Genomic DNA, 24,153 nt, shown 5'->3' on the forward strand with positions numbered 1-24,153 from the left:
GATTCAATATGACGCAGCAGCTCAAGTCAACGTAATCGGGAATTTCCCGGGACCTCCCCAAAGAGCTTATAATCCTTACGGAAATACATACAACCCAGGATGGAAGGATCATCCGAACTTCAGTTATACCCAGAACTCGAGACCGAATCATGGCTATCAAGCTAGACCTCCACCACTGCAACAACCACAGAAGTCATCATTAGAATCGATTGTCGAGAGGTTAGAACTATCCCAGGAAAAATTCCAGACTCGAACAGGAGCATACTTCCAAGAGATTGACAAACAGATAAGCCAAATAGCTCAAACTGTAAGCCACTTGGAATCACAAGGTAAGCTTCCATCTCAAACTGAAGTAAACCCGAGGGAGAACGTCAGCGCCATCACTCTTCGGAGCGGTACAGTAGTAGGACCACCTGTTTATCGAACGAAGTGACCCAGAAAGAGAAGAAGACTGATGATTCAGGGTCCTAGGAGGAGAATAACGAAGAACAAATAGACGACCCAACACCATCTCCCTATGACGTATCACCACCTTTTCCGTTGAGGCTAGTCAAAAGAGATAAAAAAACCAATGAAAAGGAAATATTAGACGTACTTCAGAAGGTGGAAGTTAATCTACCTCTCCTTGAGGTTATCCGGAAGGTTCCCAGGTATGCCCGATTTTTAAAGGATCTCTGAACACAAAAAGAAAGCTTACCGGATTCGAGAAAGTAAGCCTAGGAGCAAACGTCTCAGCCGTTTTCCAACGAAAGTTACCACCTAAACTAAAGAACCAAGGTATGTTTGCAATCCCCTGTAAAATTGGTAAGGTTGAGATTAAACGAGCTATGTGTGATCTTGGTGCATCAATTAATGTAATGCCTCTATCTGTCTATAAAATGGTCACTAACGATCCTTTGAAGGACACAAAGATTTCGATACAGCTTGTCGACATGTCAGTAATCTATCCTGAAGGACTCTTAGAGAATGTATTGGTGGAGGTAAACGACTTGATATTTCCCGCCGATTTTTATATAATCGATATGGAGAATGATCGCACGAGCACATTGTCTTATATTCTTTTGGGGCGCCCTTTTTTTAGTACTGCACACACAAAAATCGATTAACTATGAAATTCGATGGTGAGATCGTTAAATTTGACGTATATAAGGCAATGAGATATCCTGATAAAGTGGAAAGTTAAATTATGTCGCTTTAATTGATCCTTTGGCTGATGAATTTTTAAAGACTAATTTTTCCTTTGATATATGCAGGGAGCTGGAGGGTCATGATGAAAACATGAATTATGATCATACATAATTGAATTTGATTTCTTCTAAGCCTAAAATCTTACTTTCTGTTCTGCAGGCACCCAAAGTTGAACTTAAACAGTTGCCTGATCACTTGAAATATGAATTCCTCAGACCAAACAATACTCTGCCAGTAATCATATCAAAAGGGTTATCCGAAGAGGAGGAAAAAGACTTGATCATAGTTTTGCGCTAATACAAGGAGGCTATAGGATGGACCATCGCTGACATAAAAGGTTTGAGTCCATCTACTTGTATGCATAAAATTAAAACCGGAGAAGGCGCAAAACCAACACGTGAGGGTCAATGCCGATTGAATTCACCAATGATGGAAGTGGTAAAAAAGGAGATACAAAAACTCCTAGATGCATATATTATATATCCAATTTCGGATAGCAAATGGGCAAGTCCGGTACATGTAGTTCCTAAAAAAATAGGAGTTACTGTGATTGAAAATTCTGAAGGATAACTTGTACTAACACGAGTTCAGAATGGATGGAGAGTCTGCATCGATTACAGGAAGTTGAATTCTTTAACTCGGAAAGACCATTTTCCTCTTCCATTTATAGATCAAATGATAGAACGATTAGTCGGTAAATCTCATTATTATTGTCTTGATGGATTTTCAGGTTTCTTCCAGATTCCAGTAGCACCTGAAGATCAAGAAAAGACGACATTCATATGCCCATTCGGTACCTTCGCTTACCGACGAATGCCTTTCGGACTTTGCAATGCACCTGCCACATTCCAAAGGTGTATGATCAGTATTTTTTCTGATTTTATTGAGAAAGGTATTGAAGTCTTCATGGACGACTTCACTGTTTATGGTAACTCATTCAAGGAATATCTATTAAATTTGAAAAATGTGTTGCGTCGGTGCCTAGAATTTAACCTTGTTTTGAATTATGAAAAGTGTCACTTTATGGTTGATAAATGTTTGATTCTAGGACATATTGTTTAATATAAAGGAATTGCGGTAGATAAGGCAAAAACTGACATAATACGTTCACTTCCTTACCCCACTTCGGTGAGGGAAATTCGTTCATTCCTTGGTCATGCAGGCTTTTACAGTAGATTCATTAAGGATTTCTCTAAAGTGGCGCAACCATTGTACGAGCTATTACAAAAGGATAAAATCTTCGATTTCGACCAAAAATGCCAACAATCATTCGACGTATTGAAGGAAAAGTTAGTTTCGGCACCGATAGTCCAACCGCCAAATTGGGACTTTCCCTTCGAAGTTATATATGATGCTTCGGATAGAAGTGTTGGGGCTGTGCTCGGACAAAATATTGGGAAAGAACCTCACTTTATCGTTTATGCATCTCGTACCTTGGATTCCACACAACAGAATTATTCAACAATCGAAAAAGAATTATTCGCTATTATTTTTGCATTAGATAAATTTAGATCATATCTACTTGGCACTAAAGTTATTGTTTTCTCTGATCATGCAGCCTTGAAGTACTTGCTCAGCAAAAAAGAGGTGAAACCATGACTAATCCGTTGGATCTTACTCCTCTAAGAGTTTGATTTAGAAATCAAGGACAAGAAATAGAGCTGGGTATATAGGCTAAGGCCAGTGGGCTACCCGTTTAACCCGCGATCCGTGCGGGCTTCGGGCCTCAAAAATTGAAGATCGTTTAAATTGCGGGCTTTTTAGCCCGGACCGTTAAACCCGCGGGTTTAATGGGTATAACCGCGGGCTACCCTCGAAACTCGCTAAAGCCCGCTTAATTTAAAATTCATAAAATTTTAGATAAAATAAACTTAAAGAATTTTATAGAAAAAGAAAATAAATTACCTATAAATATGATGTTACTTATAACTATTGTAGTTCTTAAATTTATTAGGGCGTTTGTCATAATTTTACAACTACTTGATATTTTTTTCATTTAAATATACATCATTATCATTTTGGTATTTAAAGATTTTTTTTATTTAATTTTGACCTTTATTTTTTTTTCATGAAGTATATTATCCATTTTGTTTTTTAATTATAAAAAGTCACGTGATATTCTAATAATATATCACATGACACGTAATATTTGGATTAAAAATAAGAAAGAAAAGTAAAAGAAAAAATGAAAACATACTTTTCAACTTTTAAAGACTTTTACAAAATAAATATATTTTAACAAATTAATGACTTATATTTTATCAATTTTAGTATAAATGTATCTTTCAAATTTACTCTTATACTGTAAGTATTTTATTTTATATTTTCATATTATGTTTTAGTCTTTCTCTAAAGTATCCATAAAATACAATTATTAGGACCACTTGACAACTTTCTTGTTAGATTTGTATAATATTTTACTTTGTTGAATTTTTATGTTTGAATTTCTGCTTTCAGAATTCAGACACTTATGTGTCTTCATATTATAGCCTTGAATAATCGTGTTTTATAAAAGTGTAATGTGGTTATTGTTTTATTTATTTTTCAATTTGGTGATATAAGTGAATATTGTTTTTTTAATTTGAGTTTAAGTAATTATATCATTATATATATATATTAATGATTAAAAATTTAAAAAAATATTATTTTATAATCATTTACGACTATTTAAAATAAAAATTAAATATTATTTATTATTTTGACGGTGCTACCATCCTTTTCAAGTTGCTCGATCATTTTTAAAGGTGTAGTAAGTTAAAACATTATTTTTTTATTGCATTTAAAGCATTTAAAATTATTTTTATTAAACGGGCCGCGTGTAAGCCTGTTTAGCCCGCGAGTTAAATAGACGGGCCGCGGGCCTTAAAATTCAAAACCGTTTATGAATGCGGGCTTTTTAGCCCGCTTCGTTTAAGCCCGCACCGTCAAAACCCGCGGGCTAAACGGGTGGGTAGCCCGTATACCCACCTCTAACAAGAAATTATGTGAGAACTTAGTGGCCGATCACTTAAGCCGGCTTCCAATCACTATAGTTGATCCTCCCATTCGTGAAGAATTCCCGAAGGAAAGCTTGATGATGGCACAAAAGTCAACACCTTGGTTCGCAGATATAGTTAATTACTTAGCTACAGGTAAATTGCCATCTGATTTAACGAGAGCTGAAGTAAACCGCATCAAGAGAGAATCTCGTTTCTTTATTTGGGATGATCCATATCTCTGGAAGCATTATTCAGACCAGGTAATTCGACGGTGTGTTCCTGAAAGCGAGGTAAGCTCAATTTTAAATTTTTGTCATTCATATTCGTGTGGCGGAGACTTTGGATCGAAACGAACTGCTCATAAAATTTTGGAATGCGGATTTTTTTGGCCTCATATTTTCCGTGATGCTTACTTGTTTTGCAAGTCGTGTGATAATTGTCAACGTGCATGTAATTTGAGTCGAAGAAACGAAATGCCTCTTAATCCTATACATATATGCGAAATATTTGATGTTTGGGGACTTAACTATATGGGTCCATTTGTTTATTCTTTTGGCAATTGTTATATAATTCTTGCGGTTGATTATTTGTCGAAGTGGGTAGAGGCTAAAGCCACTCGAAACAACGATGCTAAAACTACTGTTCAATTTCTAAAGAATTGTATTTTTTCCAGGTTTGGTACACCGAGAGCGATAATAAGAGATCGCGGCACATACTTCATCAATCGAGTAGTTGATGTTCTTATGAAAAAAATATGGAGTAAATCACATAATTGTCACGGCTTATCATCCACAAACAAGCGGACAAACGGAAATTTCAAACCGAGAAATAAAGATGATTCTTGAGAAAATAGTTAAGCCAAATCGCAAGAATTGGAGCTTGAAATTAATTGACGCTTTGTGGACTTATCGGACTGCATATAAAGGACCTATCGGCATGTCGCCATATCGCATTGTGTTCGGTAAGCCGTGCCATTTACCTGTCGAGCTAGAACACAAGGCATATTGGGCCGTAAAACAGTGCAATATGAAGTTAGAAGCGGTTGGCGAAACACGAAAGCTACATATACAAGAGCTTGAGGAAATCCAGAGAGATGCTTACGACAACGCCAAGATATATAAGGACAAAACTAAAGAATTTCATGATCGAAAGATTGTTTCTAAATCTTTTTCTATCGGACAAAAAGTTCTTCTTTTTAACTCAAAATTGAAACTTTTTTCAGGTAAACTTCGATCAAAATGGAACGGACCTTATACGGTAACTGGAATATTTCCTCATAGCGCAGTCGAAATTGAAGACAATTCGGGCACTCGGTTTAAAGTAAATGGACACATGATTAAACCGCATTATGCGAATAGCGAAGTTTGCTTGGTTGAAGATCTCAACTTAGAAGAACCTGTAGTCTGAATCAGGTCGTCGAGCTAACGACATTAAACAAAAGCGCTTCATGAGAGGTAACCCATTGTTTTTAATTCCATTACATTTTTTTTCTTTTCGATCTAGCATGTTTTATTTTATTTTTATTTTGCAGGAATCAAATTTTTTTATTCAAACTTGAACGATGAAGATTTACGAAATTATGATTCGAACAGTGCTAATTTTGGAGACTACTGAGCAGTGAACAGTCGAACAAAGCAGAAAAAAATAATGCCCCAGCCGTGCGCACCGTTTAATTAAACGGCGCACGTTAGCAAAATCGATATGAAATCCGGGGAGTACTTTATTCCTTCTCTTGCACTTTAGTTTTCGTTTTGAGGCAAAATACTTTAAGTGAGGGGGAGTAGAGTGTCGGATTGAATTTCCCTTTGATTATCTTTATGTTTCGATGCTAGTATATGTTGGTTGGATTTGTCAAAAATTTCATTGATTGTCTTGTTGAAAATTTTTGGAATGCTATACTTGTTTGGGAACACATGATTATTTAAGTTAGGATGTTCTTGATATCGAATAGCATGAATTATGATAAGTTGGTGTTTTTGTGATATTCCATGACTTTGTTGGTTGAAATGTGATTAGCTCAATGCATGAAATAATTTGGTGAGATTTGAGCCTTTACGAGCATATTATTTTTGCTCTCATTTTGTTTGATTGAGTGTGGCGAATTTGACATTGGTAATCTAGAACCTGCATGTTAAATACTGTCGAGATTACACATGAACATGATGCTTAAAGATGATTTGGGCACATTAGGATTAACCATTTCGTTTCCCTACTAAATAGCCTACCCATGCATTTTCCCCTTAGTTAACCACTTTTAAGCCTTTTCTCATTTCTTTGTTTTCACCATATTCATAAACCCGATCCTTTTTATTTTATCCCTCTTTTCTACATTTTTCAAGGCAAGTGAATAATTTTTTTCCCATTGTATGCTCCATAAAAAAAACAATTCGAAAAAAAGATGCTATTCGAAAAAGAAAAAAAAAGAGAAAAAAAAGAAAAAATACATGAAAGAAAAAAAATAGAAAACAAAACAACAAAGTGTGAAAAAGAAAAAAAAATACATTTCAAAAAGAAATTTGTTGTTTGATATATCGTCTTTTTATCTTGTGCTTAATGTTTTCATGTAGTTGAGATCATTATTTATTAGTTCATTACATTGAATTTTTAGCCACATATTTAGCCATTTTCCCTACCTTTACCTAAGCCCCGTTACAACTAATAAAAGACCCTTTGATTTATGCATCTTGTTCTTATTAGTAGTGGAGATTTGATTTACTTGCAGGCTTATGGTAATATCGTGTCGATTCTGACATTGAGCGTTTTTTTACCCCCAAACACATTGAGTGAATCCCGGTAAGGTTTTGAGTTATGAGCATTGAGATTAATGAATGAATGGACATTACAATTGCACTTGACTTGTTCCAATTGGTGATGTTCAATTGATTGATTTCTTGACTTGAATAGTTATTGTGGTCTCTACATTGCTTCCTTGAATATGAAACTTGACAAAGAACATTTAATGAAGTTTTTGACTGATTTGGTTAATCATACTTGAGGACAAGCATGAGATAAGTGAGGGGGAATTTGATGAGTGTTTAGAATCGTTAATCTTTGCTCATTATTTCTTCGATTTTGTGGAGTTATTGCTGCTGATTTGGTCGTGTTATGCCTATTTTCGTGCAGGTCCTTACTTTCTAGAATTAGTGATAAAACGGGCGAATTTTATATTTTTTTATTTGGTCACGGCTGGAGACATAGGCACGACTCTGGGCACGACGCGGTCTGACGTGGCAGTTTCTAGAAGGTCTAGTCAGCGGCGGTTTCTATAAGACTTCGTCCGCACGTCTTCTGGAATATTGACGAGCAGAGTTGCATTAGGAGATTAGTTTAAGTTTGAATTTAAATTTAAAAACAATTATCTTTTTTATTATTTTATTATTTTCTTTGCTTATCCTTTAGGCTTTGAGAGGCTATAAATACCCACTTGGGGTAAGCCTAAACTCATCATTCGGAATACATTATTCTTTTCTCTCTAGTTTTTATAAAAGCTTTTTATTTTTTATTTTTTATTTTTATTTTTATTTTTATTTTTTCCTTTTCAATTTCTTTTATTTTTCTTTATTTCCAAACTTGTTTTTAATATGCTAAGTATGCATTTTTTCATGCTTAGCTAAACTTTTCATAAGCCGAGAGCTGTCGCGATGACTTAATTCCAATAGGAGAATTGAAACATGTCTATAATATCTTCGGAAATCTCTCTCAATCTCTGTGCTTATTCTTTTTCAAAATCAAAACAGTTTTCAAAATCAAAGATTGACTTTGGTCAAGAGGTTGTTGCGATTAAACGTGTGGGAGGAAGATTCGGCTTATAGAAAACAATTCGACTTCCTGGGAACACATTTGGCGATATAGCTTCGCCAAGAGGGATTTCAGATCGGAATTGACGGTTATAAAAGCAACAATCCGAGTCGGTCGCCACAAACTTAAACGGTAATTGATCTACGACAATAGATGTTGATAGAATCAATTCCCGAAGCCGGAATCAAAGATTGCCCTGGGTTTTCGGTATACAAGATAGAATTATGGGGATAGCCCTCGTAGACAAAGTAACCGACGTGAATCCCGAAGAGAAAATCTTATTCGATGATCTAAAGAAAATTGAGTCAAAGCAAGGCTCGAGGCTATTTTTACCGTATTTATTCACAACCATTATTCTCTTATTTTTTTACTTTAATTACTTTTATTTATTTAATCGTTTTTATTACTACTTAAATCTCATTCTACCAACCCCCATTTTACTATCTTTCACGATATACATAGACCAATCAAACATAAATTAAGAATTTTCTAAGTCCCTGTAGATTCGACCCTACTTTTCTACGCTACGAATTTTCTTTTATTTATTATCCGAGAAGTAGAAAATTATTTTGACATCTAAACGATAGTTGTCAACTGTTAAGGGGTAAATTACATCTATGGGCACTAAATTTTGAAATATATTTAATTTTGACTATTGAAGTTTTAAAAATACATTTTGATCACTCAAATTAATGGAGTAACTTTTATTACAAAAATAAAGCTTTAGTAATAAAAAGAAGGGTTAACTACATGAAAAATCATTTAGTTTATATTTTGTTCACTTTTTATCACTTTAAAAAAAAATATAAGATATAATCACCTTCATTTTCATTTAATTAAGATGTAATCACTTTCGTTTTTATTTAATTAAGACGTAATCATTGCATGTTAACTACTATAACAATTAACAGGATATGTGATATGATAATTGATATAATCACATATTTAATCTATATTATTTATATATATTCTCTTCATTTAATCAATTTAGTAGACATTGTAGGTAGAGGTTGTGGTTGATAGAGAGAAAGATGTTTAACTTGTAAAAAGCCCTTCCTCACTCTCTAAAAAACCATACAAGAAAAAGTATACAGCAAGTGATTTGTCTGGTTTTCTTCTATTATGGATAGCTATGAAGCAACCAGGATTGTTTTCTCTAGAATCCAAAGCTTGGAACCAGAGAACGCTTCCAAAATCACGGGTTTACTGCTGATTCAGGACCATGGAGAGAAGGAGATGATTCGTTTAGCCTTTGGTCCTGAAGCTTCACTTCACTCTGTGATACTCAAGGCCAAGAAGGAACTTGGTCTTCCTTGCAACTCTCCTTCACCTTCACCTCAAACTCCAGCTTCTCCTTCTCCTTTTAATATTCCAAGGCAGAACTCATCTGCTTCCAGGCTCATACCATCTTCTCTCACCGTCCCTACTTCTTCTGGTACTTCTTCATGGAGTCCTTTGTCTAATCTACCAAACCCTGACGAGTTGATCAGTCCGAGCAGTGGCTCTTTGAACCCTTCTTCTTTGCCTTTCTATGGAACGGGTGGGGTCACTGATATGGTCGATGAGTTTCAGCTTCAAGATCAACTATCTTTCCTCAACGAAAGCTCACAAAACCATGATTTCTTCTACCCACACGCATCTGATTTGTCCTCTGGATCACCTGCTGGTGCTCGTGGCACCACTGATGCCATGGGGTTCCCTTCATATTGGGGGACTTCCCTTCACAGGAGGAGTAGCTCCGTGAGTGATATTTTGGGAGCTAATGACCTGGCTTCCGGGTTTGGGTGGAGAACCTGCTTATATTTTGCTAGAGGGTACTGTAAAAACGGGAACAATTGCAGATTCATTCATGGTGACCTTGGGGAACCTGGACCAGATTGTGCCGCCGTGGTGGGGTCACCTAACAAGCTCGAGTTGGATCAGTGCCACGAGTTACTTAGATCTAAATCAGCTCAGCATCAGAGGTTGGCTGCTGCTTCACAGCTCATGGGTTCTGCTTCTTTTCCTCCTTGCTCCCCAAAGTGCATAAACTCGTTTCTTCAACAGCAACAAAATGATTCCCAGAGGTACTTGGTAGTTGATCTCTTTTCTATGTCCTGTACAATTATGTAATAGTTACTGATTAAATATTTCATTTTGGTTTCGGACCTGTAGGTCTGCAGCAGCTGCTGCTGCTTTAATGATGGGTGATGATATGAACAAATTTAACCGAGCAGGCATGGTTAACCCAGCTTCAAGACAGATCTACTTGACCTTCCCAGCTGATAGCACCTTCAGAGAGGAGGATGTGTCCAACTATTTCAGGTATTTTTGTTGAATATTGTACTCTTCTATGTTGGTTAAAGTATTTTGTTGCTAAAAACTATTTGTGTTTATCCTTTTGAAGTATATACGGCCCAGTTCAAGATGTGAGGATTCCATTCCAGCAGAAGAGAATGTTTGGCTTTGTTACTTTTGTTTATCCTGAGACCGTGAACATCATCCTGGCTAAAGGGAACCCTCATTTCGTTTGCGATGCTCGTGTTCTGGTGAAGCCTTACAGGGAGAAAGGAAAAGTCCCGGACAAGTACAGGCATCCTCTCTCACTTTGAAATCTTACTTCGGATGATTTGCTTACTTGGTCTAGATCTGGTGAACCTACTCTGTTATCTTGCAGGAAACAGCAACAAATTGAAAGAGGAGAATTCTCTCCTTGTGGTACTCCAACTGGCCTTGATTTGAACCCCGAGACCCATTTGACCTTCAGCTTGGTAAGCCAAAGCCGTTGTCAATTTTCCTTGTGATGTACTTGATTGTTGGGCTAACGATATCCGTTTGACCTGTAGGACCGAGAATGTTTTACAATAACCAGGACTTGTTATGGAGAAGGAAGTTGGAGGAGCAAGCTGATCTTCAGCAAGCCATTGAGCTTCAAAATAGAAGACTGATGGGTCTGCAACTGCTTGGTGTGAAGAAGAATCAGCATCACAGGGCTCTTTCTAGCGGAAGTCCCTTTCCATCACCTACTCACTCGCCGAATATGTTCAGCCAGTCCCTTGTAATACCTCAATTTCATAATGGTCAAGAAGCTCCACAAGGTAGCTACACATTTTCATTTCGAATGTAACAATTTAATTGAGTAATCGTTGAATTCATATGAAACTGCTTGCTATATCTCATTGCAGAGAATTGTTCCAGCCCTGTGCCGGCCTTATCAGTGAATGCTTTCGAGGAGCAAGCAGAGAGTACTGCTACTGCTGTGGTTAAAGAATCAGCCAGTGTTGAAGACAATGGTACTGGCAAGGAGAGCCCTCATCATGAAGATGGTTATCAACCAGAAAGGTATTTTAGTAATCTTTGTACATTCAAATTGTATATTGTTTCCAGGGATGATTGAATAGTTTGTTGATTTGTAACTCACGCATCTATTGTATTGAATTACAGTTTGGAGCACAACCTTCCCGATAACCCTTTTGCATCTCCTGCAAAAGCTGCCGGAGAGTACTCATCTGCATTCTCTAATACTGAAGCTGATAGGGATATATCTGTCCCGGCTTCTTCTATAAACAATAATTGGGTCTGTTCAACCTTGCTTCCAGAAAATAATGCATTAGACATGCCATCGTTCAACTCATTCAACTGCCAAATGCCCAGGTACATCGTCATTATTATTGATAATACACTCATTATGATTATAAATGGAGTCTTCACAAGGTTGGGGATACAATGTGTCAAAAATTTGGAACATGAGTATTTCTTCTCTATACAGGTTCTCGTACGGACATGGGACCATCGGTATGTATGCAGGCACTGGCGGTCCAACTTGCCCTGTTGGAATTTAGCTTCCCATGTGCTACAAATCAAACAACAAAACTTCACATCAGAGAGATATAGAGAACCACCACCACAGTTCACTACAATCCGAACCACCTCGACCCTTTTCTCGTAATCGTTGATACTATACTTACTACCATACAAAATGCGTACATAAAAGGCAGTGAAGTGGGTCAGCCATTCCATTTCTTTTCTTTGTAATATTGTTATTTATTGTTTCAATAGTTTGGGCCACAGGTAAAAAAGAAGCATAGCAAGAAAAGATAAAAAGGATCACAGTCAATGTGTAGTTGTATCTCCCCTTGAACTGTAATTTCTTCCCCTCCCCTATGGTTTCCCAGGGAGAAACAAGGAAAACAAACCCTTATTTAGTTCATTTCTTTTCTAGCTTGTTTCTCAATGTTTGTACAGAGCAAGAAGGGAAACACAGTTGCAGAAAATAGCAAAATCACGGGGGGAAGAATGTTAAATCTCACTTAACAGTGTAATACCTTTAATCAAAAGATCATCTGTTATTTGTAAGCACAGTGTCAACCCTTTATAGATAATGGAAGAAAAAGGGAGTTTCAAAATGTAATCTAATGTGGATTTTCTTGTGGTACAAGAACGTCTGATTGTGTTAGAATCTTACCTGCACATGCAATGATGCAGAATAGCTATGACACTACTAGCATTATTGATCAATGGTGGGGCCATGTATGCCTTTAGAATTCAGAATTTTTATTTTAAGGCATTGATATGACATTCATTTGAGGGGGAAGAAACAGGATGGTCCACAAAGACAAGCAATCACATGCGTGGCTAAAGGCTGACAATACAAGTGGGTCCTACACCATTGTTTAGTAAATAATAATAATCTATCTAAGTGCCAGGTTGTTAGTGGGGTCTTCTTCCCCATCACCACCACTCACCCATTTGGGCATTTGGCTCAATCACTGATACGCTGCTTTTGTTAAAATATTCATCTCCTTTGGCTCTTGCTTTCTACCGCTAGACATTTTGGCTTAATGCCACCATTTTTCTTAGTTTACACAGTAAAGGGGGAGTCTTTGGGGATGTGTGAGCTTTTGTTTCTGCCATTGTCGCACAGTAAAAAACTTAACTTCGGAGGGTTCTTTTTCTTTTGTTTTTCTACCTTCACTGTGGCCTTGAAGTCTGTAAGATGTAGTAATGGCAAAAGAAAAAGGAAGCAAGTGGTAGGGTAAAATTGCTTGATTACAAAGCCATCGTTTTCTTTAACATAACACGTAGAGGGGTCAGTTAATGAAGGGAAAAAAACATCTTTTCCATTGTCACTTTCCCTTTCCGCAAAAGAGGACCTTGTTTGGATTCTGGGAAAGTTACGGAGCACTAATCATTTACATTTTACACAAGTGATCAAAATTCAAGTGTACGACTAGATCAAAGACTTGTTAAAATGAATAAAAAATCCATCCAAGAGTTACAACTGCTTACGTATCTTGACAATGGGCAATTTATGAGAGGCTATATATCCTATGTTTCTAGACCCTGTCTAAATCATGCAATTTTGTGGCGGCTTGGGGATTTTACTCTTTTAAACAGTTTCGTTCCCATAAGCAATGATTATATGCATAAATGTGCACATATCGACTTTAATGGCAGTAGTAGGACGAATAGCATCAGTTTACCAATGAAATTCGGTCCACCATTTTCATCAGTGTGTTCATTTCAAGGATGAATAACACATCACTTAAGCTTTGCCATCTTTGGCTCCACTTGGTTTATGTTCGAATGGTGCTGTTAATGGTTCCTATAGGAAGAAGAGGAGGGGTGTTGAGGGGTGTTGAGGGGTATTATCGTATTTTTAAAATATCATATAGTTTATATTTTTTTATTAATAACCTAATTTCATATCCTTAAATTTCTAATATAAATTTTTAAATTTATATCTCTTAATATAAAATTTTGTGCTCGTCTTGTGTGTCCTTGTGGATGATGCAGTTATGTGTGGATGACGTAGGTAACCTATATGGTTGATGTAACTAACTAAATGCTTATCTAGGTTTAAAAGAGGTTTACTTTATGGGAAATATAGATAAAAAAAAGGTGGTATAATATACATATAAACAAACATGCTTTTTTTCTTCCTTTTAATAAACAAACTCAAGAACATTAATCTCACAAGTCATCACAGTTCTAATATCTTGCCTCCACTGCAACTCCTACTTTTAACAATAGAACCTACACTAGTGATCCCTCTATGAAATTCACGTCCCAAGATGAGAATAACCGATAAAGTTAGTTGGATCATCATCTTTACCTTATCAAGGTTGATTACCAAGAAGGGATGGTCTGTTGAACACGAGTTTGTGCTATCTCAATACGATTTTTCGGGTCATGCATGGTTTCATCCCTTAATGCATTAAGGATGGCTTGTAATGGGAACTCCCTGAGCATTCAAATCAAGTTTCATCAGCTCATGCTTCTCGAGCTCTTTCTATAATGAAAAAAACCATCACCTAGCCGGTGGGAGAAAAGAAATCGAGTACCTCGTGGTGAGTATTTTATATAGCACCTTCAAGATGGGGCAAAGCTCCACAGGAGCTACTGGTTTGTTTTCTTCGGGGTGTAGGACGCTTAAGCTGGACTGGCTAAGCAGCTCATAAAATCCCGTCACAGCAGAGACCCCCTGCCATAATAATGAGATTAATATTCGTAACAGGAATTAACTGACGGGATCGGATAGAACACAATGAAAAAGAAGAGTTAGAATCTTGTTCTTTTACTAAACAGTGATGAAATGGCCACAGAACCAATGGGAAATTGATCTTTACCAGTCCAGGAATGGTCTGGGATTCTTCATCTGTTTAAACGTGCATAGGAGTTGTTGCAAAAGTTTTTTTAAGTCATGCCTCTATACTTCCAGTCTTTCTAAAGAACGAAAGCAAACATTTCTTAGGCAATAAGGCTCTTTTTTTCCCTATTATACAACATAGGTTGTCTGCATACAACATTCGGCAGACATCCAATGATCTTGATCTAGAATGATGCTTAAATTTTCGATGATTTACTTCAAGTTAGATGAGAGTATCAATTCAACTATTCCCAAACCAACCTAAAACTGTTTGCTGAAAACCCTCAATGGAACAGAAAGGTTCGTACCTGAATCATACCCTTCCCCTTGATGCTATCACCCATTTCAAGGTTCAATACCCCGTTCGCCAGCTGTTGTCCGTACCATGCATTACGACCTTTTAACAGGCTTACATAGGTGTCGGCCAACAGCGGACCCGCAAGTTTCTCAGGCTCCTGCCAAGAGATGAGTGATAAATATAATCTCAGATGTACAGAGTGCAAAGTATACTGATTTGCTAGTGGCACTCTCATTGGTTAGTGCTGCTACCATTCCTGTGGAATCAATACAGGAAGTTAAATAACAAATATTTGAAATCTAAACATATTTGCTAAAATCGAAGTTCAATTAATTTAGTCCAAAGATTAGTTGTTTGGCATCATGAATAGAGGATGCAAAGGTGTTTAGCCAATGTCCTTTAGCATCTTGGAGATTATGGGGTAAAGGTTAGCAAGTAATATCCACCACTTGAAGATCAAACAAGTCAAAATCACAATACCTAAAACTGCATAAGGAAAGTACGAAATTCGGCTCAACACTTTTGTTTTTCCTATTGTGAGGTTCAAGACTTAGCATGCTTGCAAAAAATCAAAACTTACCAGTTCCAATGGCATAGACATTCTTCAAACCACCCATAACTTCATGAGTAACAAGATCACCGTTGTCCCACACAATAAAATGGGGCTGCCTTAAGAATTTTGCCAATGGTTTCCTCCACTTTTCAGCCCCACAAATTTGAGCATTAGTATATTCTTTATTGTAAATCTCTGAAGCAATATTAGGTCCTTCGAGATAGAGAATGTTCTCGATGGGGATTCCAGCTGCAGGAACAATAGCAAGATCCATATTGATATGAATTTTATCTTGAAATTCAGCAAAAAGGTTAAAACAGTTAATATGGCTATAGCCAAAACTTCAAAAAACAGAAAAGTAAGCTTACTTGCTCGATTGATCATGAGGGTGGGAGTTATTATGCGAGGTTCAGGCACAAACTCGGCTTCTATACCCTTTGCCAGAGATATGATTATGGGCACTGTTATTCTTTCTTTCCAATACCTTCTAATCTCCTCAAACACCACACGAGTTTCTGTTGATGGCAAGCCATTAATTACAATATCAGCATCCCAAACAGCTTGTTGCAAGTTTGTGACAACTTTTAAAGGTCAAAGCGGAGTTTCAATCATATTCCAGCAGAAGCCATCTTTCAAAATCTCATCTGCATACAGAGTCCTATCACCTAATCTTGCCTCAACGTACTTCAAGTAAGCACACCGCCTAATTAGTCTCCTCAACACGTCGTCCCTCGAATTGATCACTTCAAATAAGTGCTCAGCCGTGGCCTTATCAGCTATCTTTCCAGGCCTCCTCCATATTCTTATCGAAACCTTGTCCCTCAGATGACCATAACTGTCCTGCAGCAAAGCAGTGAATACACTACCCCAAGCACCTGCCCCGACGCCAACAATTCTCAATGGATCACCTTCCGTTTTGCCCATCAAATGTCGAAGCTCGTTGAGTTTCTCTTCTAAATAACCATTAGAGCTCTGAATGAGGCCATTGGCATGGGAATTCTGAGTCATTTCTTCACTAATGCTTGGCATCTTTCTTCCTTGATTAAAGTCAATAGTAAGGACAAATATCCCAAGCTTCTAATTCAAGAACTCTAGGCCTAAGATATCGAAACAAGTTCTACAAATTCAGAAGAAAAGTTTATGCATGCGATATCAAAACGATTCAATCCTCAAATCACCAAAACCAAAACCAACTGATCAACAAAAATACAATCTGAAATATTTAGTCCTTTGATCCCAATTTTTTTCCTTTCTAATTCTGGGAATGGCATCAACCATGAATCCACATCATAAGTTATCCAACAAGGAAAAAGCAAACTTCGAAAACTCAAGACGGTTAATTTGGCTATCTAATATCTACCAAACTACTAGAAACCAACAAAAGAAAGAAAGGTAAGCGAAAGTGATGAACCTCGTTTATGTCGTCATCTTCTTCAACGTGGTAACCTTAATTAGGACCTTTCGTTTAGGCCAATTTTATGCAAATGAAAAACATGTGATGAAAAAAAGCTCAAAACTTTGATACAATTCAGATCTTTATATTTGTACACGTTATTTTGTTTAATTTGCTTAGAACAATCTATCAACTTTAATAATTATTTTATAGTTTATCCTTTAAAAATCAACAATTTTTTTATGGGAAGGAAAAGAGCATAGGAAGAATTAAGAATTTATTAGGGTGGGATTTAAAATATTTTTGATTTTTCATAAATATAATTTTTTTAATTGAACCGATATTTTTTTTCTTTATTTATAATATATATATATATATATATATATATTTAATATTAATTAATATTTAAAAAATAATTGACGGGAACCAAAGTTCCCCTTGCCTCCACGAAGTTCCACCCCTCGAAAAGAGGAATTTTACTCCTAATAGTAGGAGAGAAAAATATTAACTAAAAACTTTTAATTACTTACTATCGAGATTGTTGATTTTTATAGTTTATTCTTATATGAACTTAATAATTTTTAGACATGACAAAAATATAAGTATATCAATTATATTAATGATATGTGTAAATATTTTTAAATATTTATTATAAAATAGAATGAGTGATCCCAATGATAAAGATGACAAATTCAATTAGATAATTATATGATTTAAGCAACATTATTTACAAAATGTATGTGAATTTATATCGAAACAGTACAGTGAAAGGTATAATTTGATAATCTATCACAATTAATAAAATGTATAATTAGTAATCTTGCATTCTAACTAAATGATTCAATATGTTAAAAAAATTAAATGAAACAAACAAAACAAAATAATAATCCAAACCAGGAGACTAGTAGTAAAAGAATTGTTGCTCTTCATATCTTGGGTTCAAACATTATAAGTAACAGGGATATAAGCACTCAATAGACCCTAAGATCAAATTATCAATGGTTAAAAAAGATTTTAAACATATAATATACCTTGTAATCAATATACTTGGAAAACCTTTAACACAATTTTTCACCGTTGGGTTCTTTCTCACCATTGTTAACGGTGTTTAAAGTCATGTACCATTATGACATGAATTAATATTAAACGTATTCAAACAGATATCTTAATAATAAAAATATCAATCAAGCTAATTTGACTTGACTAATACAATTGTTATTGCAACATTTAGGAGAAGTAGATTCAAGTATGCTTAAGCGTACAATATCTAATTTGAAAATTTAAGAGATCAGAATAGTTTAAACATTATATTAAAAAAACATCACTGCTATACTGGCCTTGAAAGAACTGAGAAAAAGGGAAGTTGACTGCTATCCATCAAAACTGTTCCTCCAAATAAAATTTGACATGAACCTTAGAAGTATAAAAGAAAGCTTAAACAAAACAACATGATCACAATAATATGACAAATTTCGAGGTACAAAGTGTAATACCCAAAAAATTAGACAATGACCAAAATGAAAATTTGGAAAGTTTGATGGTCAAAGTAGAAAATTGGGAAAAGTTTGAGGAATTAAGTGATAAATTTCCTAACAAGAATTTTATTCCATAAATAGATGGTTTACTTTTAAGAGTGGAGTTTTATGGAAATCATATTTCTGAAATTTGAATTTTAGTAAAGAAAAACTAGAAAGGGTTAAAGTCCGATAAGGAATCAGTAATTCCGATCGAATTAGAATTTTACAAAAATTTGAAGGATGTTATAAAATGGTTGGAAATATTATTTTAATATTTTATATCAGATAAATTTGGTTTGGAAATGTGCAACTTTTCAAATTTAATCGAAACAGTGGAATTTAGTGACTAAAACGCAATTTTTGAAAATTTAAGGGGAATTTCAGAAATGAAAGTCAAATTAATTCATATTTGACTTTGTAATATGATAAGGATCAGATGACTTGGTTTTATGGTGAATAGGAATATGATAATGAATATCATATTAATTTAAAGTGGAATGAAATGTAAATTAAGATGAGATGTTTCCCACATTTCATCCAAATTTGTTCATTTTCTTCTCCAACCAGACGTGGGTTTCTTCAAAAGTAAGAGAAAACTTCAATTCAATTTTCAAGCAATTTCCTTAGGATTTTGAGTATGCTGAAAATAGAAAATTGTTATATGCGAAAACCGCTATCATTTGGTACCAATATTGCATGATAATATTGTTAGTGTTCAAGTTCATCTTGAGTTGATGAAGGGGATGCTGATTTCTTGTGTTTTATGAGTTATGAAGAGTTAAGTGATTTTAAAGAATTGGTTGTAAGAATTGATGAAGAAATTAGGGATGAAGTTAAAGAAAACAGTTTATATTTTGAATTTATCAGTGGGTTTGAAAATTCACCAGAAATTATATAAAAATAATTTGGAGGTTATTTTTATATATTATGTTCATATATCGATATAGTTTTATTTAAAATAAATGGGGATCAATTTCAAGGTGTATACAAAAAAAATATGAACTTTTAACCAAGGAAATGTCAGAAAAATCGGACAGTAGATTATGCAAAACAGATTCTGTTGATCAACTTTGAAAATTCACCATAAATTGTACATAATGAATTAGAATGAGTTATTTATATGGATAGATTCGTATTCGAGTCTAGTTTTCAAAGGAAGAAACGGAATTAAATTCCAGTGTGTATATCAATACATAATACTGATTCTTTAAAGGTAGTGCGAGTTGTCTGAATATGGAAAATTGATGGGTTGTTGTGTAAGTGTTATATAATGGATGTACCATGATGGAAATTGTTGTTTGAGAATTGAAATGAGTTTTAGATGTGAAAATGACTATTTTGGAAGTTTGAAAAGATTTGTGATTTAAGTACAACAATTGCATAGTTGGGGTACTTAAATGTAATTATGCTTTTATAAAAGCATTTGAATGATAATAATTTTAATGCTGGAATTATTGGTATTAAGAATCTAAGTGATAAAATGGTGAAGGATCATTTTGAGTAAATTGGAAAAGTTGGCTCTAATGTTTAAAGGAATTATTAAGAGTTGAGTATTTTGATAGATAATGAGTTTCAAATATATTATGGAATTATTTTGGAAATATATTTATGTTAGTACAATACTAATATATATATATAGGTATGAATCTATATTTTGTACAAATCGTGATTTACTCGGTATTCAAAGCGATTTGAGTATAAAAGGAAAGGGTTATTGCAATAATGAGGCACAAATTTAGAAAATTATAAAGTGTCAAGGTGAGTGCAATACATGCATGACATTATACATACATGACATTATATATGGATGTTTTATACATCATCAGGAAGACTTGTGATAAGTCGACCTTGTTTATATCAGCATGATATTATGTCATATTTTTTATAAATTGACATGACATTGAAATGTCACAGTATGAAATTATAATGCATATATTATGGAAAATGTGATATTTTACCATGAATGTTTTCGGGTATGAACTGCCCAATGTTAAATATTGATAATATATTTTGTCATGGATGAATCGAATAAAATAGACTATATGCCCAAGTAAGTCATTGAGAGACAGGGTATAGTTGGCATGCCATAGAGTATAGCAGCTGCAGGTTTATAATACACTTCGGTGTATATGGTGGGCATAACCTTATGTGTAATACACTTCGGTGTATATGGTGGGCACAACCTTATGTGTAATACACTTGGTGTATATGGTGGGCACGACCTTATGTGTAATACACTTCGGTGTATATGGTGGGCACGACCTTATGTGTAGCACTACGGTGCAAATATTACTCGAATACCCAGGGTCCTTAGGGTTGTATATTGGGCTATAGGCTATGGTTTATGATTTATTGCTTAATAAATGGTAAGAATGCAAATAATCTTTCGAGCTTATGGAATAAATGGTAAGTATATTGGTAAAATAAGCTTACGAGCTTATGGAATAAATGGTAAGTATATTGGAAAAATAAGCTTACGAACTTATGAAATAAATGGTAAGTATATTGGTAAAATAAGCTTACGAGCTTATGGAATAAATGGTAAGTGTATTGGGAAAATAAGCCTACGAACTTATGGAATAAATGGTAAGTGTATTGGTAAAATAAGCTTACGAGCTTATGGAATAAATGGTTAGTGTATTGGTAAAATAAGCTTACGAGCTTATGGAATAAATGGTAAGTATATTGGTAGAATAAGCTTACGAGTTTATAGGAAAAATGATAAGAAATTTTATATCATTTTGATCATTGTAAAATATTGGATATGTTGGTAATATGATTTTATGGCATATTGAAATTGACATTGAAATTCATGGATGAATTGTATTGCACTATTTATTGTTTTAATTGCCTCACTAAGTTTATACTTAGTGTGTGATGATTTTCACGCGTAGGTAAAAAGTCAGTAGTGGAATAAAGAGTTCAAAGTGACATCAAGTATCGAGGAGTATATTTTAATATCAGTAAGACATCTTATGATGGAATTTGACTTAGATAGTGGCATGAAATTTGATAATGTTCAATTTGTTTTGTTGAATTAATTTGGAAACAAATTGGTAAATTGATAGTGATGAATGGTTAATTTTTATGAGTTTTATATGTAATTTTTGGAAGTTATTGTAGCAATGAACAGTAACCACGTTTAACAAAAATTTCCAGAATGCTTTGAGGGGACCGATTCCCTGCTACAGGAACCGATACCCTCACTATTCATTGTTCACGGGTACTATTCATAAAAAATCTTTTGAATTAAATTTGTTACAACAAAGGTTAATTTTTTTTTGATATGATATTTTTATAATATCAGTTATTATTTTAAGAGAATAAATCTTAAATCACTTTTGAATACAAAATGGTTTTAGAAATTCGGGTAACATCTATAATCTGTATAGGTATAATTATATGGGTTATGGATGTTACATTTATTGGCATCAGAGCTACATGTTTAGCCGATTCTAGGAGTAAATTGAGTTTGTTTTGAGTTAAAAAGTGTATACATGCCATTAAGATGTCAAAAGTTACTGATAGTTGTATATATACTGTGATGATGCTTATTGGGAGTAATATAACACCCGTAACCCGTATATTTATACCTATACAGATTACGGATGTCACCCGTATTTTCTAAAACCATTTTACGATTCGAAAGCAATTTAAAATTTATTTTCTTAAAATAGTAAATGATATTATAAAATTATCATATCATAAAAATTATGTTTCGTTGTAACACATTTAATTCAAAATATTTTTAATTATGAATAGTGAATAGTACCCGAATAGTGAACAGTGGGGGAATCGATGCTACAGTAACTTCCGAAAATTTACATATAAATTCATAAAAATTAACCTTTCATAACTATAAAAATTTTCAAAATTAATTCAACAAATATATTGATCATTTTCAAATTACATGCCACTATCTAAAATCAAATTTCACAATAGGAAGTCTTACTGATATTGAAATATACCTCTCGATGCTTGATGTCATTCTGAACTCTTTATTCTTATTCTTTGCTTTTTACCTATGCGTGAAAATCATCACACGCTAAGTATAAACTTAGTGAGGCAATTAAAACATTTAACAGTGCAATACAATTCATGCATGATTTTCAATGTCAAAAATTGAGTTTCCATATAATCATTTTACCGTTTATCCCAAAAGCTCGTAAGCTTATTTTACCAAAATACTTACCATTTAAATTCCATAAGCTCGTAAGCTTATTTTACCCATATACTTGCCATTATTCCAAAAGCTCGTAAGCTTATTTGTATGCTTACCATTTATTAAGCAATAAACCATAAACCATAGCCTATAGCCCAATATACAACCCTGAGGACCCTGGGTATTCGAGTAATATTTGCACCGTAGTGCTACACATAAGGTCGTGCCCACCATATACACCGAAGTGTATTACACATAAGGTCGTGCCCACCATATACACCGAAGTGTATTATAAACCTGCAGGCTAGAGATGCACAGAAGCCGGATTTCAATCCAATCCGGATCGGATAAAAACCGATCCGGTTTTTTCCCCCAATCCAAAAACCGGATTTTAAAAAAACCGGATCGGATTTTAACCGGTTTGGAGGGCTGGATGGTGTAACCGGTGTAACTGGTTTCGGTTTGCAAAAAAACCGGTTTTTTTAAAAAAATTGGATTTTTTTCGGATAAAAAACCAGTTTTTTATCCGGTTTGAAAAAAACCGGTTTTTTATCCGGTTTGAAAAAAAAACGGTTTTTTATCCGGTTTGAAAAAAACCGGTTTTTAATCCGGTAAAAAAACCAGTCGTTCAATTTTTTCCCAAACCGGTTATACTATCCGGTTTTTAAATATCCGATCCGGTTTAAAAAAAACCGGTTTTTCCAAAATTCAGTTTCGGATATTTTTAGACAAAATCGGATATTCGGATTTTTTGTGCACCTCTACCTGCAGCTACTATATTCTATGGCATGCCAACTATACCCTGTCCCTCAATGACTTACTTGGGCATATAGTCTATTTCATTCGATCCATCCATGGCAAAGTATATTATCAAATTTAACATTGGGCAGTTCATACCCGAAAACATTCATGGTAAAATATCACATTTTTCATTCATGATCAATGCATTTTAATTTCATACTCTGACATCTCAATGTCAATTTATAAAAATAATATAAAATCATGCCGATATAAACAAGGTCGACTTATCGCAAGTCTTCCTTATGATGTATAGAACATCCATGTATAATTTCATGCATGTATTGCACTCACCTTGACACTTTATGTCTTTCAAAATATATGAGCCTCACTATTCTCCACAATATACCCTTTTTATACTTGACTTGCTTCAATTGCAAATCAACCATGATCTGTATAAATCATCAATTCATAATAATCCATATGTTAGTATTTTACTAACATAAATACATTCCATCATATCTCCATACTATATTTGAAATTCATCCTCTATCAAAAATATTTAACTCTTAATAATTCCTTATAACATTGGAACCAACTTTTCCCATTTACTCAAAATGGTCTTCACCATTTTACCTCTTAAATTCTTAATACCAATAATTCCAACATTGAAATTATTTCCATTCAAATGCTTTACCAAAGAATAAATACATTTACGTATCCCAACTATGCAATTTTTGTACTTAAATCACCAATCATTTCAATCTTCCCAAAATAATCAATTTCACATCTAACACTCATTTCAATTCTCAAACAAAAATTTCCAGCATTCAGACAACTCGTACTACCTTTAAAGAATCATTAAAATGTATTGATACACACACTTTAATTTAATTCCGT

The 24,153-nt window shown here is 34.5% G+C and overlaps 1 protein-coding gene and 1 pseudogene across 1 annotated transcript; one reads left to right on the forward strand and one right to left on the reverse strand.

The window, feature by feature from the left end:
* Positions 1 to 8,967: 8,967 nt before the first annotated feature.
* On the forward strand, positions 8,968 to 12,157 carry LOC120119466 (zinc finger CCCH domain-containing protein 53-like). Its single transcript, XM_039139286.1, is given in 9 exon segments — positions 8,968 to 10,030; positions 10,119 to 10,268; positions 10,351 to 10,536; positions 10,621 to 10,681; positions 10,684 to 10,714; positions 10,790 to 11,041; positions 11,129 to 11,285; positions 11,388 to 11,597; positions 11,713 to 12,157. Coding segments are annotated over 9 exon segments (2,064 nt in total). The 5' UTR covers positions 8,968 to 9,086; the 3' UTR covers positions 11,786 to 12,157.
* A 1,751-nt stretch (positions 12,158 to 13,908) lies between these two features.
* LOC120119467 lies at positions 13,909 to 16,601 on the reverse strand (annotated as a pseudogene).
* Positions 16,602 to 24,153: the final 7,552 nt, after the last annotated feature.

Source organism: Hibiscus syriacus, unplaced genomic scaffold (assembly GCF_006381635.1).
Source record: "Hibiscus syriacus cultivar Baekdansim isolate YM2019G1 unplaced genomic scaffold, ASM638163v2 tig00110332_pilon, whole genome shotgun sequence".
NCBI classification, from domain to species: domain Eukaryota; kingdom Viridiplantae; phylum Streptophyta; class Magnoliopsida; order Malvales; family Malvaceae; genus Hibiscus; species Hibiscus syriacus.